This window comes from Stomoxys calcitrans, chromosome 2, assembly GCF_963082655.1.
Source record: "Stomoxys calcitrans chromosome 2, idStoCalc2.1, whole genome shotgun sequence".
Taxonomy (NCBI): Eukaryota; Metazoa; Arthropoda; class Insecta; order Diptera; family Muscidae; genus Stomoxys; species Stomoxys calcitrans.
Window position 1 is genome coordinate 139,188,913 of NC_081553.1, and position 24,042 is coordinate 139,212,954.

General features: G+C 35.6%; 1 protein-coding gene and 1 long non-coding RNA gene across 3 annotated transcripts in view; one reads left to right on the plus strand and one right to left on the minus strand.

Moving 5' to 3' along the window:
- Window positions 1–10,091: 10,091 nt before the first annotated feature.
- Window positions 10,092–14,038, plus strand: LOC106085567 (uncharacterized). Of its 2 annotated transcripts, none has more exons than XR_001220974.2 (3): window positions 10,092–10,179; window positions 10,249–10,343; window positions 10,406–11,728. It is a non-coding gene; the product is annotated as an uncharacterized LOC106085567 (long non-coding RNA). The 2 variants fall into 2 exon arrangements; XR_009396970.1 differs by adding an exon at window positions 13,594–14,038 and having other exon boundaries at window positions 10,131–10,343; window positions 10,406–13,535.
- A 1,330-nt stretch (window positions 14,039–15,368) lies between these two features.
- The window catches only part of LOC106091964 (probable oligoribonuclease), a 44,372-nt gene continuing 35,698 nt past the window's right edge, over window positions 15,369–24,042 (minus strand). Inside the window, exon 2 of the mRNA XM_059362125.1 lies at window positions 15,369–16,531. Coding sequence (XP_059218108.1) covers window positions 16,324–16,531 — 208 coding nt within the window. The 3' untranslated portion in view covers window positions 15,369–16,323. The remainder of the gene's footprint in view (window positions 16,532–24,042) is intronic.

Here is a 24,042-nt window from a genome sequence, read left to right on the forward strand (position 1 = left end):
TGATATTGCCCAGTACTAGGGGTTTTATGAATAACTAAACGAACCGGGTCCTCTCCCCTGCGCCTTCTTTTACATTATATGGAACAAAATTATTCTTTGAATATTTATTATTGACAATAAAAGACATTTTAGTGAAATACCATGCTGCAAAAATGGCATATTTATATAGCTTGACTAACAGTATAACAACAAAAATACCTTCATTTGCATCGCATACGATTTTTATTGGTCTATGAATTCGGTCCCAGGATTAAGGGTCATCTAAGCTTGGATCTTAGATCTACTCCACTTAAAAAAAAACTATTTGAACCCTATACTCTCATGGGGATTTTGGGAGTGGGAAGGCCTCCAGGTTGATGGTTTGTGGGAAAGGGGGTGGTATTGTCCCCCAGAAACTTGGTCTCGAAAGTGGTTATCAATTTCGTGCTCTTCTCCCAAATACCTTTTATTTGAGCCCCATATTGCCATGGTTGGTAAATATGTGTGTCCGATTTAGGGGTGTTTTGGGGTATGGGGTGGTCCCCCAGACACTTAGGCCTCAAAAACAATCAGCATTGTGGTCTACTCTCAAATACCACTCATTTAAACCCCATATTGCCTCCATTGGTTTATGGAGTCAGACATCCCCCAAACACTTGGTCCTACATTTGTATATCAGATTCGTATTCTACTACCAAATTCCTTTTATTTCAGCTCCATATTGTCATGGCCAGTATATAAGTCCCTTTTATGGGGTGTGTTGGGGTGGTGGACCCCAAAAAATTTAATGTTCTACTCCCCAGTACCTTTCATTTGAACACAATATTCCCATGGTCGATAAATATGTACGATTTAGGGGTGTTTTGGGGGGAGTGGGGTGGTGTCCAAAACACTTAGCCCTGAAAATATAAGCATCGTGTTCTACGAATATAATTTGTTTGGCCCCCATATTGCCATTGGATTAAGGGGAATATATGGGATGAGTCGTCCCCCATACACTTGGCCCAAAGAAAGAAAATAAAATTCGTTTTCTTATCTCTAATACATTTCATTTGAGGGCCTTATTGCAAACATCAGTAAATATGACCGGTTTGGGGTGGGCCCTAAAAACTATCAACATCATGCTCCACTCTCTTTGAGCCCCAAATTGTCATGGTGAACAAATACGTCCTATTTTGTGGTTGTTTTGGGGTGGGACTCCCCCTAGACGTTTAGACCCGAATACTGATATCAGATTCGTACTCTACTCAAAAACAACTTTGAGCCAAATACTACCGTAGTCGGCAAACATGTCCGGGTAGGGGGAGTGTTTTGGGGGTTCAGGAAGCATTCGTATTCTGCTCTAAAATACCTATTACTTGAGCCCCATATTGCTATGTTTGGTAAATTTGTCCTCCTTGGGGGTACATTGGGGAAATGGCGGCCCTATAGACACTATTTGATATCAGATTCATCCCCTGATGTCAGATTCATGCTCTACTCCCAAAGACCTTTCATTTGGGCCACATATTGCTATGGTCGGTAAGTTTTCCTCATTGGTTATTTTGGGGAAAGGCGCCTCTTCAAATACTTGGTTCTACATTTAGATATCAGGTTCGTATTATACTCTCAAATACCTTTTATTTGAACCCCATATTGCCATGGTCAGTAAATAACTCCTGTTTGGGGGTATAAATATATTTGGTGGGTTTTTGGTTGGGGCGACCCCCCTAGGTAACACATCTGAAATTTGGATATCAAATTTTTGGTTTCAGGTCACTATAAGAGAGCACACAATATTTCGCTTAAATCGTGCCACCCACCTCCGAGATCTGGTGTTTCTGAAAATAAGGATAGGGGGGAGGGTCCGCCCCCTTCGGATATTAAAAAATGTAGTACCCTGTTTTCACCACAGGACCATTATGCACCATCTGTGAAAATTTGAAGAAAATAGGTTCAGCCCTTTCTAAGTTCATACGAAATAGACAAACAAACACAAATTGATTTTTGAATATAAGACTTGCTGGACAGGGCTCGCTCCGCTGCGCCTTCTTTCACTCTCTTTTTTTTATCCGAGTCCGGTATGGCGTTTTTTTGGGGGTGAGATTCGTGCCCTAGTCTCAAACACCTTTCATTTGAGACCCATATTGTCATTATTAATTTTCCATTTGGCGGGGGTCGCACTAGACATTCCACCTTAAATAAGTATACCAAATTTCTGTTTTTGAGTTATTTTAAACAAACTAAATTTGGCGTAAATAGCCCCACCCATCTCTGAGATCTGCCTTTGATCTCCGTAAAAATCTAAGACGATCTAGTCATGTCCGTCCGCCTGTCCGTCTGTCAGTTGAAATCACGCTAAAGTTTTTAAAAATAAATAAATAAAAAACTAATAAACAGATTAAGTTCGAAGTTGGGATACATCGGACCATATCTTGATATAGCCCCCATATAGACCGATCTACCGATTCAAGGTCTTGGGCACAAAAAAGGCGCATTTATATTCCGATTTTGCCGAAATTTGTTTGACAGTGAGTTGTCGATATCTTTCTGCAATTTGGCCTAGATCGGTCCAGATTTGAATATAGCTGCCATATAGACCCATCTCTCGATTTAAGGTTTTGAGTCCATAAAATTGAACAATGACTTGTACTTAATAGACCACTAAATGTTCGTGCCGAATTTGGTCCGAATCGGGCCATATTTTGATATAGCTGCTATGGGGGAATAGATTATGTATTTTTCACCGGATTATGACATATATATAGGAGGTGGTGAGTATGAAAATACGGCCTGGAACTTAGCGCCTTTTAAATTGTTTGTATTGGTTATCCACATTCAAAATCACATTTCAAAGCTACCACTTGGTATACTACATTTTCAAAGATCCGCAGGTTCTTCTGTGTCTATCCCAATTTGAAAGAACCAAAGAACTTTTTTTGTTTTCCTTTACTATCCTGATCGGCCTTCATCTATTATTTCTAAATACTTTTTTTCGACAGGATTGGGGAGGGCGATTGCCCTCTGACACGTCCTACCGTATGAATACAATATATTCTCGGTCGTCCTAAATAACAGTTTGGTGTTGTTTCTATTGGGAGGAGAGAGTCGGTCCCCCCGACGCTAAGACCCAAAAGACAATTTATTTGAGTCCTTTAATGTCGATATCTATATGTCTGGTTGGACGGCACGACGGCGGGACTTGACCCAGATACTGGATTCCTTATGTCAACAGTAGATGCGAATTCTACTGTCGTAGACCTTTCGTTTAATTCCCATATTATCGCGATCGAACTACACCTCTTATTGAAGCGTATTAGGTGGGTGGGCCGGTCCCAGACACTGTCCCAAAGGTGTATATCAGATTCGTAATCAACTCTCATAGACGTTTCATGTTATACCCCCTGGACACTAAGGATGACATTTTTATGCAACATCCATATTGTCCCAATCGGTAAACATGTCCGCTCAGGTGGGTTTTGGTATGGGGTGTCCCCCCAGGTTATTTGACCTCAAAATTTTATGCCAATTTCTTGTTTTTGGGGTATCATAATGTGGCATACAAAATTTCGCTGAAATCGGTGCACCCACCTCCAATATCTGGGTAGAAGGGCCATATTTGTGGGTTGTTGTAACATGTTCTGAATGAATAAATAAAATAGGGGTGAGGTGATTCCTGAGCTGACTGTGATGGTCGATGGAGAAATGATTCCGACAATTCTTGGCGTCACATTTGACAGCTCTTACACATTCTACACACATGCTGCAGCAATTTGCGATAAAGTCAAAAGTAGAAACAAGGTCCTCAAGTCACTTGCCGGCAGAACTTGAGGTGCAGACAAATAAACCATGTTGACCACGTATAAAGCAATTGGCCGGTCTGTGGTAAGTTATGCAGCGCCAGTGTGGTCTCGTCAGCAGTGGAATAATATTCAGATCTGTCAGAATGCTGCCTTCCGAACTGCGACGGGCTGTCTCCTCAGTTCTCATATGGACTACCTCCACCAGGAGACAAAGATCCTACTAGTGCGAAGACTTAACTACATGCTGTCTGAGCAATACCCTTTGGGCTGTTATCGCAGAGACCATTCAAATCATCATCTTGTGGATAAATATCCACCATACATAAGCCTTAAGGTAGATCTACATGATCTAGAGCGTGAAGTTCAGCGCTACTCTAGATTAAACAGGTCTAGACAATATTTACGTAGGTACGGTAGCAGATGCGGTAAAAAGCTACCATTGCACCTGAAGAAATTGACCTCCCCCGGCAAACCAGAGTAGTTCTGGCTCAATTACGTTCCGGCAGATGCAGCCGCCTCAACTCCTACAGGGCAAGGATTGATGCCGACGTCGAAGGTGTATGTCCCGATTGTGACCAGGGACCACACGATACACGTCACCTGTTTAACTGCCCAGCCAGACCCACTCGACTCAGACCCAGATCCCTCTTGATGCACCCCATCTTAGTCGCAGAGTTCCTGGATCTCTGCGATCTCCGAATCAAGCGGACGAAAGATAGAACACAACAAACTGCTACAACAACAACTAATAGATTATCTACTACACTAATAGATTGTCCTTTCCTCATTAAAGTTATACGCTCCACAACTTAAAATTCCCCAAAAAAATAAGTTACGAATTGTGATGAAAATGTTACAGAAAATTAAAAACCAAATTATATTTTTTGTTGATAATTGTAAAATATTACAGCCTTCAAAAGATGATTTTTTCAACGAAAGAAAAAAAGTGGAAGTATCTTTCCCAATTTCACGGTAGCAGAAAAAATTTTGTCAATTTGTCGATTTTGAAAAAATTTGGGGTAAGGCTCAGAATAAATCCTGGGTGGAATTCGCAGCTCCGTGGATGATACATCTGAGGCCTCTAGGCTAAGGAAGATTCTATCCCCGAGACCTATCACGGTGGGATAAGTTCAGAAGTCAGAGAATGTATGAACAATGTCTAGTGAGGAAATACTAGAACTACTCGTTGATACACAAATCCCGGGTAACTCTTCAACGGACAACGTGGCGACAGAAGAGTTTGTCAATGGTGTGCATTCGTCTGAGGTTATTGGGGAAATTGTATCTGCGTCGAAAATCCTTTAGCTGATAAAAATGTTCGACTCCTTTAAGTCGCCAGGCTCCTTGGCTTAGGGAGATATACTCTCCTTTTATCAGCATATCGTATATACCTATGGGGTGGAGGGATACAAAAGTCATTTTCATTCCAAAAGCAGGAAAACGTTACCACACGAGTGCGAAAGGTTTTCGACCTATTAGTCTGTCATCCTATATGCTGAAGACTCAAAAGAGGTTGATAGAAACATATCTTAGGGCAAAGATACTTGGCATATGCTAAGGGCAAGTCCACAGAAACAGCCACTCACGGCCTAGTCGCCTACATGGAGGGTTCTCTCGCTGTCAAGGAATACACAATGGTAGCATTTCTCGACAATCTCGTCAATCATTAAAGAGCTGGAGTTTCTACGCATCAACACTACCGTAAGAAAGTTTATTAATAACTTACGTGTTAAAAGATGTATTGCGGCACACATGGGATCTGTAGATCTAAAAAGATGGGTCAACAGAGGAATATAGTCTGGCACGGGATAGCTGTGAACACCACGCAAGTTGGAACACTCAGGCCCGATCTGTGAAGTGTTCATTGCTGTCACGAGAAGCTTAGCTTCGAGCTACCGGACGCGTCCACAGGTTGCGGATAGTGGAAAGTTCCATACGCAGTAGCTGCAACGGCAGTGGCGGACAATCAGCGGCAAAAGTTGGGGGTTTAAACCGCATGAGCGCATTACTGCCCATACTGCAGTTGTTAGGCCTATAATGCTTTATGGTGTTGTGGTCTCGTGGACGGCGCTTCAAAAGTCCACCTATTGTTCAATACTGAGCCGTATCTAAAGGATGGTTTGTTTGTGCATCACAGCCGCACTGAGGACGACACCATCTGATGCACTGAATTTAATGCTACACCTAATGCCTCTGGACATTTTGGCTAGAAAAATTTCTGCGACCACTGCTGTGAGGTTAAGGGAGCTTTCCCGTTGATCGTGCGGTGCCTACGCATCGCGGGTTGTGAGCATTCCAAAATTATGTGGCCTAGCCTAGACTTGCAGAGGTCTACAGCTTTGCTGTAGCTGGCTAGAACGGATGTTTCGGTTATTGTGTCCGTCATAACAGGTCACTGTCTGATCGGAAAACATGCTGACAGACTGAAGGTTGTCAAAAAGCGACTTTTGCCGAAGCTGTGAGGACGTCCAGGGAGACGTCCTGCACTGGCTGTCAGAAGGAGTTCCACTTTAAGTTCTCATTTCTTGTCTAATTTGGCGGATGTCAACATTCGCAAGTTGTTGGGCTTTTTAAGGTGATCTGGATGGTTCAACGGTAGTAAATAGAAGGTATCTTCCTTCCCATGTCCCTGTGGTATCACAGTGAACGAAAACAGACTGCCACTTAAATCTAACCTTCTAAGTACTACGCAATGGTTAATAGTAGTTTGTATAACCAGTTAATAAACCTCATTGCCCAACACCTCAAAAACTTCTACGTGAGCTCATATACTATTTCTCGTTGATAGAGCGAGTTTGGTTAATAAAAATAGAGTTTGAGAAAGGATGTTATTTTTTTTTTTTTGATGGGTATTTAAATTTTAGATTTTTTGTATTGAAACATGCAGGGACGTAGCCAGGGGCGGGTCCTTGAAATTATTTTTTAAAAGATAAAATTTTTTTCTAAAGACAACAATTTAATTAAATTTTTTTTAAGACAAAATTTAGTCTTTATAAAAAATTTTAATAAAATCTTTTATAAAGACTAAATTTTTGAACGACAAATTTTAAATTTCAGCGAAAACTCCCTAAAAACATCCTAACTTCGAGTTTTGTAAAGCTAAAATTTCAAAAAAAAATTAGCATTTAAAAAATTTTTTTAAGACTTTTTATTATGCTTATCTGTCCCAAACAACATTTCCCAAATACTTTTTCTATATTCAAATTTCAAAAAATTTTTGTGAAGACAAGATGTATACCCATTGCGGCTGATCCTCGATTCCGTTGTATGATTTTGATGAAATTTTATATATTTATAATCTAGATATATTATATTAATGTAGCAATTTTTTTTAAATATTTTGAATATGAAAAATTTTTGCAAAAAAATCATTTTCTCAATATTTTATGACCATTAAGCGAAGAAAGCTGAATTTAATAATTTTGGAATAAAATCGAACCTGTTATCAAAAGAAGTAGGATTATTGTCATGAATTTATTTTTTTAAATATAGAAACTATCAAATGCAACAGAACATTAAAACGTATTCTAGGAATCTCACTCCTAAGAATTTTGAGAAATTTTTTCGTTTGATATAAAAAATTGCCGAATTTTGACAAGCCAATTTTCACTCACAACTTGACGTGAAAATAGTTATAACTGGTTTCAGTCGTCCACTTTACGCCAATCCAAATTTCATTACGGTACCTCTTTCCTAACTCGTGCTAGAGTTTCTCTAAGGCAGTCCTGTTCTTAGTTATTTTTTCGTCTTTCGTGGGTTAATGCAATTTTTTTAAAGACCACATCGTAATGTAATTTTTTCAAAAGATACATTTTTTGTAATTGTTTTAAAGATGAACTTATTTAAGGTTTCTTTAAGCCAAAATATTTATAAAATTTTCTTGCCAAAAACTTGTTTTAAAAAAATTGTTCCGAAAGACAAACATTGAAGACATAATTCTATATGAATTTTCCCTTAATTCTCGTTATATTATTTTAAATGAAATTTTATCTGTGAAAAAATAGTACTTAAATAAAAACTTACTTTAAATGAAATATTTTGTTTGTTAGTCTGAAATACTTTGCCGAAGAATAATTACATAGTAATATTTAATTATAAATAATTTGAATTACATCAGCAATGAAGTAAAGAATTTTAAGGACTCAAAAACACAATTTTAAAACTCCGAAATGATCACTCAGATTAATTTACAATTTAAAATAATTATTTCGAATATATCCATTTCGTCTTTTTTTGGAATTCCATAATTCCCAATACAGTATTTAAGGCAATTGATACGGAGCTCTTAGTGACTAAGGAAAGAAGTTTCTAATAGAAACTTGTAAGTTCTATTGGTTTTGACAGTAGATTCGAGAACAGTGAAATATTACTTAAAACTTTTTAATATTTACTTTTTTCGATTTTTTTATTTTCTTCCAAAAAAAAATCTTTTTACAATGAAAAGATTTTGCGAATAATGACGAACGAAAATCTGTAATGAAATTCGACGAGTTAAATTGCATGTTTATAAAAAGGTGGGCATTAAATTCGTGTTTCACAGTGAATTATCCACATTTTTCACGATTACTTTTTCGAAAAACTACAAAAGTATCACTGATAACATAACACTTTTATTAAAATTTTGATTTCCTAATGAATGAAATCAGAAAGTTTTTTTGTTTCAAAATCTGTTGTCTACAAAAAGTAATCGGAAAAAGAATACATTTTCACTCTGAAACCCTAACTAAATACCCACCTTAAGTGAGGAAATGTGTTAAAATAATTCAAGTCAGCAGTCTATGAGAGCAAGTTTTATATTACATTTGCATTTGCTGCTTGGTCATTTGACATCAATTAGAGGGCAAAGAAGGAAAAAAGTTTACAACTGCAATAACGTAGAAATCTCTTGGTGTTTCGGATTTTTAGTTCTACCAACTTTTCTTATTTCATAGCAAAAAATTAGGAAAACTTTAGTAGCACTAATAAATTATAAGTATATGCGACAATAGTCGGATGCAATTTTTACCGGACATCTTTTCCATCAAAAACGGATTTTCAATCAATTTTAATAAAGTTCGAAGAAGAAATTAGCAACATTATTTAAGCAGAATGTAGATGGTTCTCCGTTAATGTTTTGAGTTTGTTTGCTGACACAGACTGACACAAACAATAACCTGTTGAAAAAACAAAACTAGTTTGAGAGCAAAATGAGCGCAAATAAAAAAAAAATCATCAAAATACTGAAGCTGATTTGACGAAACGTTCACTATAAAACTAAGATATTCGCAAAGACAACCACACTTTGGAGGCTTTGAAAGATTAGAATCTTTCAAATAGCGTGTTGGCAATCAATATAAAATTAAGGTCTGATTTTATGACCAAATGTCACCGCCGATGGGTCAGTTCCTGCAAACATTGGCGACCACAATTTTCCACAAAAAAAAAAAAATTTTAGCAAAACAAGTTACTTATTATTGCAAAATTAAAAATATAACAAAAAGAAAATGGTTTTCATGATAATCCATTATTTTTGAAAAAAAAAAATAAAAAATGCTTCACCGCACTAACGATATACCAAATAAGTTAATTTGGAAAAGAGAAATGCTCAGTATCAATCTCTAAAAGTAAGTGTCATTAATTTGCGAGATTAAAAACATGTTTCAAATATTTTAAAATTAGTGCAATTTTTTCATTTCCAGATACTTTTTAAAAGTCGAAATTTTTTACTTATGCGATGGTAGTTTCAAACAACACATTTGCAACAAGTCATTTTCTTACGCAAAATAAACGCGATCGCCAAGCTTCTAATTGTAACTGAGTGTTTATTAGTGTGAGTTAGTGTTATTAGTTTGAGGATGCATAAATAAGAAAGTAGTTTTTTAAATATAAATAAATATACTCGGAAAAAAATTTCTGTCATAACAACTCAACTCAAGCAATCAGTACGAAATATAATGATAAATTGTTTGATGCCAAATTAATTTTTATATGTTAATGGCAACATTTTGGCAAAAGAAATCAAAAAAAAAAAAAAACAAATATGGTAACCTTGTCAAACCACCGAAAGAACGATTTTCGGACATTTTTCCGCAAAAAAGAACGTAATACCAGTTTTTAAGCGGTATTTTCTGAAAAACGATATTTCTCTTAAGCGATTTCAATTGCATTCAATTCATTCACCGGGCTAGTATAAATGTACATTTTATAGATTATTATGGCGTTTCCAACTTGTGTCACAGTAATAAGACCTATCGGACAGTAACAACGCTCCTTCATATTAATGAACGCCAACAGTTTATTGGATTATATTGAGAAATGCAGCTCGGGCAGATTTCATTAAGAAGAGTTATTAAAGTTAGATGCAGCTGCGCAAATTGCAAGTATTTTGGGATATGGCGGCATCCGACCTTTTTCATTCTAATTTGTGCCAGAGATAGACGTGAGTCGGAGAAGAAAAAAAATAATAAAATAATGAGACATCATCGATTTCATGGCAATTTTATTGCAGCAAAGTTCGGCTAGTGTTTCAGGCTTATAAACAAAGTGTATTTGTGCAGATATTTTTAATGCAATCCAAACAGAAGCGGAATATTCAGGCATAAGGTAATATTTTTAAGGGTTTTCCTTAGAAAAGTACAATGACGTGATGTGTAATTTCACTATAGCCTTAATAAAACATCGACGCACAAGGTTTTGAAATGCAACCGCCTCTTGGCGACTCGCTAGACACCATTTAAATAGGCAACATCTAATTCGCAACAACACCATCGTGGATTTGCACAACGCAGCTCAACAAGGAGGACACCAGTTCATCAGTTAGAGCATAGCTTTTTCAATCAAGTAAAATACCAAATAGATTGAGATAAAAAAGAAAGAAGAAAATACTGGTAACACCTTTTGAATGTTACTACTGGTATTGTGTACCGTGGAAAACCGCAGCAAATTCTTCCGTGCAGAAAGAAGAGACTTCGAAAAGCTACGTATTTGTGAAAGCCGGTGGAAGACGCCAAACATCCAGAAATATTCTTTCTGTGGCATAAGCATATTGGAGTCGTGCAAGACTGGAGAATACGTATTGTGAAACTTTGATTTATTGTTGTTGATATATCGAAAGACCTTAAGCAGTAATGCTGTTGTTTATGTATTAGACCGTGCAGGCCTAAGTCTAAGTGTAGGACTCGTATGTAAGTGAGGTGACATCAAGACAAGCGCTAAAACCAATTGAAATATTTACATGCTACGTGTGTTTAGCAGCAGCAAAATCACCGACATCTAAACGAGTGGATTTTAATGTGTGTTGTACAGTACAAGGAAACATAAATACCCCTAGCAGTAGCTAGTGGAACGATTTAGTCCCCGGCACATATTAGAATGAAAAAGAGAAAAATGAAGAAGAAGAATAACACATTGTTATCGATTACATACTCATATACAGATCTGAATAGTAGCTATGTATATCATCACACAATTATTACTTGGATTTAAACACGCATCTGATTAGTAGCTATAACCACGCACATACACACAATTATTACTTTTGAATACATGCACAAATTTGTTTAGTAGCTAGATCAGCACACACAATTATTACGTAGATTTATAAATGAACTTTTTTAGTAGCTATTGGGTTGCCCAAAAAGTTATTGCGGATTTTTCATATAGTCGGCGTTGGCAAATTTTTTCACAGCTTGTGACTCTGTAATTACATTCTTTCTTCTGTCAGTTATCAGCTGTTACTTTTAGCTTGCTTTAGAAAAAAAGTGTAAAAAAAGTATATTTGATTAAAGTTTTATTAAAAATGCATTTATTTGCTTTTAAAAAATCCGCAATTACTTTTTGGGCAACCCAATAGATCAATCATATACCCATTATTACACATTTATACACCAATCATATACTTACCTAGTATCTACAATTAGACCTTTCTCTTTTGTTTATGGTATGTTATCAAACTCTACTTTACATAACATACATGGCAACCGAATTAATTTGCTTCTGTGTTATTTGATAATATGATTTAAAGTTCGAAGATATATTTTTGTGAGACGATAAAGCAGAAATTTTTGCTTTTTTACTGGATGCGACAAATGCCGATTAAGGCGAGTTTTTTAATTTTTTTTGAATAATTTTGGCCTGACCTTTTATCAGTAATATATTGTTTGGTTATGGTTATTTTCAGTGTGACTATTACTGTCAAGATCATACCTATCACCTCTAATATTTATTAAGGAAGTTATTACTTTAAGATTTGTTTTTATGGAAGCATAGATTTCATAAAAGACATAAGTTTTTCTGCATTTTTGAGTGCAGACTCATGGAATCGTTTTGAGCGAGCGAAATTTTGGTTCAATCATGTTAATTTTTGTGGGCTATGACATTTTCTAATTTATAGCGCTATAAATGGGGATAGTCAGTAACTGAGGGAAAGGGATACATGCCTGTAAGCAAATGATATCTTGCATTAGCAACGCTTAAAAATCAAATTTTTTCACCACGGCTACGAAACAACAGAGGTAACACGAAAAAGGATTACAACGTCACAATCATTTCTTCTTTAGCCTCACGTCAATATAAATTTTGTAGGGATTTTTAGCAGTGTGCTGGTCCAATTTTATTCTGACATATTACATGACGACAATAACATCGACAAGAGGCCAGTACCAGTAACTAATAAAACAGTGTTTCACTTGAGAGGCTGAATTACAACAGACAACAGATCAACTATTCCAGACGGAACCGAACAAACGACGACAGTCGAAGGAACGGTGTGGGACGCCAAATGCAGAGGATAAATTCTACAAACAGCGTACGCATAAATACCAGGATACGACTTTGCTAGGACTTGAGTTATCGGAGTTGCATTTTTAATGAGCGCGCATAGTATGTTACTTCACCTTTACGTATTGTATGTCATTTAAGGTAATTTAGAAGATATGTCGGTATTACGCAGCAATCAGCAATAAGAGTGTTCGCGTACTCAAAAATGTGCATAAATTTTTACTGAAAATCGTTGGTTTGCCAGTTAGAGACCGAAAACATTTGGGGTTGTGTAAATAAGAGGTTGCAAAATGCTGGAGATTTTTCACAGCAGTTCGCGAGCACACGTAATATAACGCGGCAATCGATAAACAAAATACATGTGTTTATATAAATATTGTGATTTTTTTTAATTTATCGGGACGAAAAGTCACTAACTGACACCCATCTGCCGGTTTAAGTTTAGGATCAATCCCATGGCCACCGATTGTATGTACTGGATTGACCCGATGGAGTCCTTCATCGGCAAGGGCTGCCGCCTCAGTGTACAACACACTTCTACAACCACAACAAGTTTGGATAAGCAATAAGCATATATTCAGAAAAACAAATTCCTTCAATAAGAGGAATATCGATAAGATAAATTGTAACCGGAGAATGCGAAAGCCGGCCTGAGAGTGATAGGAAGCATATTAAATCGGGTATGACCTTGGATTCGTTCACAGGCTTATGTGAAATATTTGTGAAATGAGGTGACCCGTATGATAGATTTCACCAAAAAACTGTGAAACCATTTCACTAAAAATTTCATGGTGAAAGCAATGTGAATTCCTCCTTATACTGAAAATACACCTTACAATCACAAAACAACTGTTGAATAACCACGTTTGGGTTGTTTTTTGTGTCATTAAATTTTTGGGTTAAAAAAATCACTTCAGTGTGCGCTAAATTGAGATTTAAAAAACATCTTGCTGGCTAGCAAGAAAGCCGCAGGCATTTCGAAATTTCCTAAAATGTTAAAACAAATTACAAGCCCAGGTTTTTTTATTTCTATCTTTTACTTACCTTTGTTTCTGCAAATTGTATGAATTTGCAGACAAAACATATGTTTTAATTTTTCGAAATGTGACATCGAAAAAATTATTTCGTGTAAATTGGCGGTCACCAAAATATTTATTTGGTGAAACGAATATGAAAAGGGAAAGCTATTTTTGGCGAAACCAAGGTCACACCGGAACAGTCTGGCTTAACAATGAAGGAAGAAGAAATTGAAATTTCAGAGCACGCTTAACTACGTTGAAAAGGAAGGAAAGTAACGCAACGGGCCTAAAAATGGCATATGTATTGTCACTACATTTTTTCCTGATAGGTTTTATTTTCAATTATTATTATATAGATCAATAGTTTCACAAACACAATTGAAAGTGCTACTGCAGAAATATCTTTAAACTTTGCACAATTTACTTTAACAATTTTGTTCGATATTAAAATGAACAGACAACAAAAATTGATACATGCAATATGAATATTCCCCTTTTTAATTTGCCAAAGCTTATTAAGAAGTAATAAATTTTTATTGTTCTTTCTTTATCATCATTTTCTGCTGTTAGCTCTCTTTTTCAAACACCACTTTCTTCAGTTTGCATCTTATATTTTTATGCAACAAAAATCACTTGTACTAAACTATTCCTTAAATTAGCTTCTTTTATTATCTCATTTAGTTTAATCTCATTGAGTGCAATATTCACATTCACTCTACGAATGGCCTTATGGCAAGAGTTCCATTAGTTTTCTTATCTTTACCTTTGAACAAGGAGTGAAAGTTTGGAGTTGAGAAAGTGTTAAATATGGGAATTTGGGCATTTTTAATCAAAGCAGGTACATATAACTATATCAACAGTTGGAGGTTATTGATTTAAGTTGATTTCGATTCTGCAAAAATTTTACACTAAGGTTACACTCATACGGACAACATTTTGCAAATGTCGCCCCAACCCTTTCATAGTATTTCACTTTTTACATTTTCAATCGAACACGTTTCCGTTCAGGGGGCGAACTTAACAAGCAAAAAAATTAGAGTTTTCATTTATAATAAACTTTATGTCAATTTCAGACAGTAGAATCACCATCCGTAAAGGCCAATAACATTTTTCGGATATGGGTAATAGGCAGAGCCTTAAAGTGAAACAATAACCGGTGTTCAACAATTGGCTTTGTTTGCATTCTGGCAAAGCACCGTTCTCAAAGTTAAAATACCACAATTTAATGCTGCTCAAAGTGGCTATCAGTTTACCTTATTATATAAGCGTTCTCGATTACCTAACTATATATGCTTAATACTCAGTGGACGCAGTTATTTTGGTGTACGTGACTATGAAATGATAGCAGCTGTTTTAAATTGCAACATTCTCCACCGTAGCATATGCACGGTGTAGAAAATGCAAAATTGTTCCACTGTAGGCAACACCATTACATTTTTTTGGACAATCGAATACAAAATTTCGATTTCAGTGCAACAAAGAAAATATGCTTTACTTTTTTGCACAATCGAAATCACCATTAAATTGTAGTAATGCATCTTTCTAGAACAATTGTAAACTTAAGAAGAGTAATGCTTAAAGAAATTACTTAACTGCCTTTATTGGAAACAGTTTCTATGTAAAAAGTTGGCTTCCAAATACCTTAAACTCAAACCTTAAAGTTTGCTGAATATTAACAGTTAATTTTGCTGCAGTAGTTCTGCTATTAGAGCAGTAGTACTGCAATTTCAGAGTAGCAGCATTACTGCTGAAAAGTCTATTGTTTGCTGAAAATTACTGCTGCTTAATTATGAAGGGGATGTTAGTAGAAAAAATAGAACACATACATATATAAATGTGTGACTCAGTGGTTGTTTATAATCACCACTGATGTACATATATTTTCCATAACCTTTTTCCTTTAAATTTAGATACAAAGGCAAAAACAAAAAATAGGAGCTAGCTCAGCCAAATTTCGAAATGTATACCAATGGATGGATCAGGTAGCTTCTTTACAAAAATATTCCACAAATTAAAATCATCTCTTCCATCAAAATTAAAAAAAAAAATTCTAAAAAATGCCTAAAGTAATCAAAACAACAGGCAACCATAAAAGAAGCATACAAAATTTTTCAGCAGACTTGTGTACTTAAAACAGCAGATTTTGTAAGTTGAAATAGCAGTAAGAAATGTTTGCTAAAGGCGCTATTACACGGCATGTAGATGTCTTATGACATGTCACTTTTTGTATTCACATGTAATTGAAAATATTTGTCAAAATTGACAATTTACATGCGATTCATCATTTTTGCTATCACACCCAATCCAAAATAAAATAATCTAAAAATTTGAGCAAAAACTGGTTGTTTTATGCGTAAAAATTGTTAAAGTTGTGAGAAAACTGGTTAAATCATAAATTTTTGAAAACAACTTAATTTGAGGTTGTTTTCATTCGACTGACAACAAAAGCAGCTCATTTCTTCATGTTTTTGTCAGAAGGAATAGAGCATGCTCTAATACAAAAAATTATATGTGCTTTTTGATAAGTAATTTCCATATGTTAGTTTCGTTTGTATCACACTACATTCAGTGTAATAGAGCCTTAATACAGCAGTCCTATGTTTGTTGAAACAGCAGTAATGTCTGCTTTCCCATTTTCAGGAGGCTAAAGCTGCTGTTTTAGTAAACATTTTTGAATAACAAGTTTGGTTGAGCGTAGCTTGCACCTTAAGGGTATTCCTTGTTCTCTTGCTGTCAATAAAGTTTTATCTGGCAGGCACTCTCAATTAGTCATTGGTATATTAAAGTTACTTAAAGAACGCATGACGGTAATATTTCAATTCTTCAATACTATCTTTAATGTCATCTAAACTCCGATGAGCTAACTTTTTAGTGGGGGCTTCGGCTAACACCTTTGGATTCCATCTTCGCGCTAACTCCTTTATTGTTGATACATCAATAATGCGATAGTGTAAATAGTCGTCAACTTCTGGCATCTCCTTTCGTAAAAATAATCTGTAAAAATAAACATAAAAAAAAAATTCATCGTTAGAATGAAAAATTATAAAGGCAATTGAATAAAACCAAAAACAAAAAAATGGTTTGTTAAGGACACAGTTCGCAAATAACTTGTTTGTATATTATATTATATTATATTATATTATATTATATTATATTATATTATATTATATTATATTATATTATATTATATTATATTATATTATATTATATTATATTATATTATATTATATTATATTATATTATATTATATTATATTATATTATATTATATTATATTATATTATATTATATTATATTATATTATATTATATTATATTATATTATATTATATTATATTATATTATATTATATTATATTATATTATATTATATTATATTATATTATATTATATTATATTATATTATATTATATTATATTATATTATATTATATTATATTATATTATATTATATTATATTATATTATATTAAATTATATTATATTATATTGTATTATATTATATTATATAATATAGTATATTATATTATATTATATTATATTATATTATATTATATTATATTATATTATATTATATTATATTATATTATATTATATTATATTATATTATATTATATTATATTATATTATATTATATTATATTATATTATATTATATTATATTATATTACATTATATTATATTATATTATATTATATTATATTATATTTTTTTTTTTTTTTTTTTTTTTTTTGCGGGTCAGGATGGGAAAATGCTTTACGCATGTGACGAGTACGTCTCTCGCCTTATGCCGGGCTCCGTAGTCAACGGTACCGGCTAAAAACCCACCCTGTGACACCCCTGGGAGTTAATTCCACCTCGGAACCGCTTTCGCATTACTTCGAGGTGGACCCCATATCTGGTGATTATCCATTTCGTCTTCATTGTGTCTGCGTCCAGACCTCCGCATTTATACTCTACGCCGCTGCGTCCAGGTCAGCTTTCTTCCTGCGCAGTACTTGTTCGGCATATCTCTTCACCGCCTCCCACTTTCTCTCGTCCTCCAGCATTTTTTGGACTATTGTCTCAGGCGTAACGTCGCCAATCGCTGCTTCCAACTCGCTGCGTCTTTCAACCCAGCGCTCGCAGTGGAAAAAAGTGTGCTCCACATCGTCTTCAACTTCAACCTCCTCATAAATACACTTGCTTGAGGAGCATTTGCCCATTTTATGCAGGTATTTCCGGAAGTAACCATGTCCTGTTAACATCTGTGTGACGTAATAGTTGACGTCGCCGTGCTTCCTTTCTTTCCATATCCGTACATCGGGTATTAATCGTCGCGTCCATCTGGCCCGATTTTCGCTAGTCCACCTTTGTTGCCATCTCTCGGTAGTCTCCTCTCGTATGGCCTGTGTATGATCCATTTGGGCCCCGTCCTGTATTCTTTGAGTGTTGGACCTCTCGGTGTAGAGCCTGGCGCGCTGCATGGCCTGCAGGTCTATCGGAACCATTCCGGCTATTACAAGGGCTGCGGGCTCCGACACTGTCCGGTAGGATGATATGACTCTAAGTGCCGCCGTCCTCTGTGCCGAGAGCAGGGATTTCGCTCGGTATGCCGTCTGCAGTGTCTGGCCCCATATTTCGCTTCCATAGAGGAGGATGCTATTGCATGTCTCCATTAGGAGTCTGCGCCTGCTTGGGAGAGGCCCACCTATGTTTGCCATCAGTCGACTAAGCTGCGCCGTTATCTTTGAGGCTTTTGTTGTCGCGTGCCGTATTTGCTCTGCGTAGGTCAGCTTTGTATCTAGTCGGATTCCTAGATATTTGATCGATCTCTTGGTCTTCACCAGTATATCGTCTATACGCATATCCACTTCCACTGGGATATTTTTTCTCGTTAGGAGAAGTAGTTCCGTTTTCTGCATCGCAAGTTGTAGGCCATGGGAATCTAGCCAGTCCCTTGCCCTTAGCATCACCTGCCGTAATTTGCGCTCAGCGCCTTCCGTGTCTCTTGCCGTGATGACTGCAGCAATGTCATCAGCATATCCTACTAGAAAGGTTCCGTCTGGCATTTCCATTCGCAGTATTCCATCATAACTGGCATTCCAGAGGTCCGGTCCGAGTATGGAGCCCTGCGCCGCTCCTGATGTGACCTCATATTCACTCGTTCCATCTTGAGAATTATAGATAAGTACCCTGTCACTCAAGTAACTTCTCATTATTCTCATCAGGTACGCCGGGATATTAAAGTCCTCTCTGAGCGATTTGAGGACGTCAGACCATCTAAGGCTGTTGAAAGCGTTCTTCACATCCAGTGTGGCCAAGAGGACAATTGGCCTGGAGTAGTGGTTCCTTTGCCTAGCCACCTCTACTATCTCCACCACATCTCTGAGGGCTCCGATCGTGGACATTCCTGCCCGGAAGCCATGTTGTCTCATTGAGAGTCCACCTCCCTCGATGATGGCGTCCTGGAGCCGTGGCTTCAGTAGTCTCTCCAAAAGCTTGCCGGCCGTATCCAGCATACATAGTGGTCTGTATGTGGATGGGGATATTGGATCACCTTTGCCTTTGCTTATGAGCACCAGCTTTTGTCGCTTCCATACTTCCGGAAAAACACCTGCCATTAGACACCGATTAAACATTTCAAGAAGAAATTCGGGTCTATTCTCGGCTATCAGCCTGATTACCTCGGACGGTATTCCGTCGGGGCCGGGGGCTTTTCTGCTCTGGAGGCTGCGGGCTGCATTCTTTAGCTCCTCTTTCGTGAACGGGTTTATGTTTTCCGTTGGCTCTTCATTAACTTCGTCTTCTATACGGTCGTGTCGGGGAAAGAGTGTATGGACTATATTCTCCATTGTTCTCCCGTCCATCACCGCTGTTGGGCTCCGTGTGCCGAGCTTCTCCATCACAATTTTGTATCCGAGGCCCCAAGGATTTCGGTTAATATCTTCTCTTAGTTCCTCCCACTTTTCTTTCTTGCTCCTTTCTATTTCGGCAGCGAGTATCTTTTTTGCCTCCTTGTAAAGAGCGTGTTCTGTCTCAGCCGTGCCCCTGCGACGAGCTCTCGTGTATCTGCGTCTTAGTTTGATGCAGTTGCTTCGTTGCTCAGCTATGGCATCATTCCACCAGTGCACTGCGGTTTTATTTCCCCTCGGCCTTTTGAGTTTTGGCATGGATTTCTTACATCCGTACTCTATGATTTCCATCACCCGTTCCACTGTCGACGGAACGTCTAGTTCATCCAGCTCTGACCACACGGCTTGCCGGTCGATTTCCGCCAGGAGTTTTGAGGAGTCGAGCTTGCTCACGTTCCACTTTCGTGTACTGGTGCTCCTTTCCTCGTTAACTGTGTTCCCTCCAGTATTGAAGGAGAACATAATGTACTGGTGATCGCTTGCCGTGTAAGTTTCCAGTACGCTCCACTCTGTTATTTTTCCGATGATTATTATATTATATTATATTATATTATATTATATTATATTATATTATATTATATTATATTATATTATATTATATTATATTATATTATATTATATTATATTATATTATATTATATTATATTATATTATATTATATTATATTATATTATATTATATTATATTATATTATATTATATTATATTATATTATATTATATTATATTATATTATATTATATTATATTATATTATATTATATTATATTATATTATATTATATTATATTATATTATATTATATTATATTATATTATATTATATTATATTATATTATATTATATTATATTATATTATATTATATTATATTATATTATATTATATTATATTATATTATATTATATTATATTATATTATATTATATTATATTATATTATATTATATTATATTATATTATATTATATTATATTATATTATATTATATTATATTATATTATATTATATTATATTGTATTATATTATATTATATTATATTATATTATATTATATTATATTATATTATATTATATTATATTATATTATATTATATTATATTATATTATATTATATTATATTATATTGTATTATATTATATTATATTATATTATATTATATTATATTATATCTTACAGATTGTCTGTCATAAAATTTTGTTGTCGACGAATTAACTAACTGTGTTCACGAAAAAGTCAGCAAAATTTTTTTTATTAAGGCATTTAAAATTTTATTTATTTTTTTTTCTTCGAAAAACGAATGCCCTATAAAGGACATTGTAACAGTTTTGTCACTTGAATTGTCATGAAACATGATGATATGTACGCTCACAATGCCGCCTAAAATATCATGCATAATTTTCACAACTATATGAAAATGTCATCAACGATTTGTTTGGCTTGTCGGCTATATATTTTCAACGTTTTAACATGGTCATGCACCTTTCTTTTAAATCCGTCTTGACCACTCGGCCTGCTTGATTTTTTTTCATAACACACACTCAAAAAGTAATTGTCGGTAATATAGTAGTAATATAGTCGGCGTTGACAAATTTTTTCAACGGCTTGTGACTCTGTAATTGCATTCTTTCTTCTGTCAGTTATCAGCTGTTACTTTTAGCTTGCTTTAGAAAAAAACGTGCGCGAAATTTTGTTTACATTTGGTTGTTTGGCGTCAATTTTAATATGGGTACCACATGTATTGAAAGAAATTTATTTAACAAACCGAATTAACGCTTGTGATATGCACCTTAAATGCAATGAATTCGATCCGTTTTTAAAAGAATCATAACTGGAGATGAAAAATGGATTGTTTACAACAACGTTAGTCGAAAACGATCCAAGCATGGTGAACCAGCTCAAACCTCTTCAAAGGCTGATATCTACCAAAAGAAGGTTATGCTGCCTGTTTGGTGGGATTGGAAGGGTGTGGTATATTTTGAGCTGCTTCCAAGGAACCAAACGATTAATTCGGATGTTTACTGTCAACAATTGGACAAATTGAATACAGCAATCAAGGAGAAGCGACCAGAATTTGTCAACGAGTATAAAAAACCTAAATATGTTGTTTTATAAAAGAAAAGTAACAAGCTAAATCTAGACAAGTAAAAAGGCGTTAAGTTCGGCCGGCCGAACTTTGGATGCCCACCACCTCGGCTATATACGTAAATCACCTTTCGTCAAAATCCGGTGAAAAATGCATACCTTATGCCCCATAGCAGCTATATCGAGATATTTTCCGATTTGAACCAAATACTATTAAGTACAGGTTGTTGCACAATTGTGTATAACAAAACATTAATCTTTTTAGTAGCTATATCTAAAAATAAAACGATGTGAACCATATACGACACGGATGTCAAAAAGCCTAATATAAGTCACTGTGTCATATTTCAGTGGATCGGATTATAAATGCGCCTTTTATTGGGCCAAGACTTTAAATCGAGATATCGATCTATATGGCAGCTATATCCAAATCTGGACCGATTTAGGCCAAACTGCAGAAAAATGTCGAAGAGCCTAACAAAACTCACTGTCCCAAATTTTGGCGAAATCGGACAATAAATGCGCCTTTTATTGTCCCAAAACCTTAAATCGAGAAATCGCACCATATGGCAGCTATATCCATTTCTGGACCGATCTAATCCAAATTGAAGAAGATGTTGAAGGGCCTAACACAACTAACTGTCCCAGATTTCAGCGACATCGGACCCAAAACCTTAAGTCGAGAGATCGGTCTATATGGCAGCTATATACAAATATGAACCGATCTGGCCCAAATTTAAGAAGGATGTAGAAGGGCATCACTCAACTCACTGTTCCAAAAATAGGGTAATAAATGTGGCTTTTATGGACCTAAGACCCTAAATCGGCGGATCGGCCTATATCACAGCTATATCCAAATCTGGACCGATATAGGCCAAATTGACCAAAGATGTCGAAGGGCCTAATGCAGCTCACAGTCTCAAATTATTGCAAAATCGGGTAATAAATGTAGCTTTTATGGGCCTAATACCTAAATCGACGCATCGATCTATATGACAGCTATATCCAAATCTGGACTAATCTAGGCCAAATTGAAGAAGGATGTCGAAAAGTCTAACACAGCTCACTGTCCCAAATTTCAGCAAAATCGGATAATAAATGTGGCTTTCTGGGCCTAAGACCCTAAATCGGCGGATCGGTCTATATGGGGGCTATATCAAGATATAGTCCGATATAGCCCATCTTCGAACTTAACATGCTTATGGACAAAAAAGAATCTGTGCAAAGTTTCAGCTCAATATCTTTACTTTAAAGACTGTAGCGTGATTTCAACAGACAGACGGACGGATATGGCTAGATCGTATTAGATTTTTACGCTGATCAAATTATATATACTTTATAGGTTCGGAAACAGATACTTCCATGTTTTGCAAACGTAATGACAGAATGAATATACCCCCATCCTTCGGTGGTTGGTATAATAAATATAAATGCCGCCTAAAGGCTGGTACTATATTTGCTTTTCGAGATATTTTTCGCCGATTACAATTTTTAGTCAATAGATTTTGTTATTTCCCCACATTGGCACTGGGCTTGGCCCTCCAGCAACTCAACCGCTCTCAGGATGGTTCTCAACCCACCAATACCTAGCCCGAGGTATAACACAAAAATTACAATAAAGAGACTAAACACAATTTACAACTCACAAAGGGACATTTGCATTGAAAAGAGGTCATTGATCTTGGAAACCTCACACCCAGCCCGACCTTCCATGGTTCTTAGATCCTCATTACACTATTTGTAAACCCCACTTTACTTTACATTACCCCATCTACCTTACATATTGCCTTGATTTCCTTCTCAGATTTACATAAATACCTATTTATTAAACATATTTTTTTCTTTTTTCAGATAAATAAACCTTAAAAAAAACCATTTAAGAAAATCAATTTTGTCTAATCTTTTTATTATTCAAATAAAACAAACACAAATTTAGGACCCACAATGTTCTTAGTGTTTGTATTTCTTAATTAAGAACATAGTAGACTTCACTTTCTACCTTAGTGAACTCAGTTAAGCAGAATCAAAAGGGATAACAATGTTAAAGGTCCCTAGCACACAAGGTAAAAAAACTTTAACACTTTGTTTTGTCCTTAACACAAAAGAAATAAAAAGTATTTTGTCTGAAGGCCGTATCAAATAAAAAAACATATAAAATATATAAAAGATAATAAAAAAAAAACCAAATAATTATTTTAAAAATAAATACTTAAACTAAAAATGGTTTGGTTGAACTTTAAAAGACAAACGAATCAGTCAGAAATAATATTCGCTCATTATCTTCTATTTCCGGGCACGTTAATTTTCTCTCATGAAATATTTTTCCAAGTGGTTATATGAAAGATACTTGGCAGTGGTGTTTCTTCAACAATGCTCTGTTGAATTCCTGTTCCTGAATGCTCTGTTGAATTTCCAAATTTTGGAATTCTCTGGTACCTCTCCTGGCAAGTCGGGTTTACACCAACAAATAATCTAGGACGGACATTCTCATTCCTGGCAATCTCCAAACAAATGGTTAAAAACTAGCTGCTTTTTAATTTAAA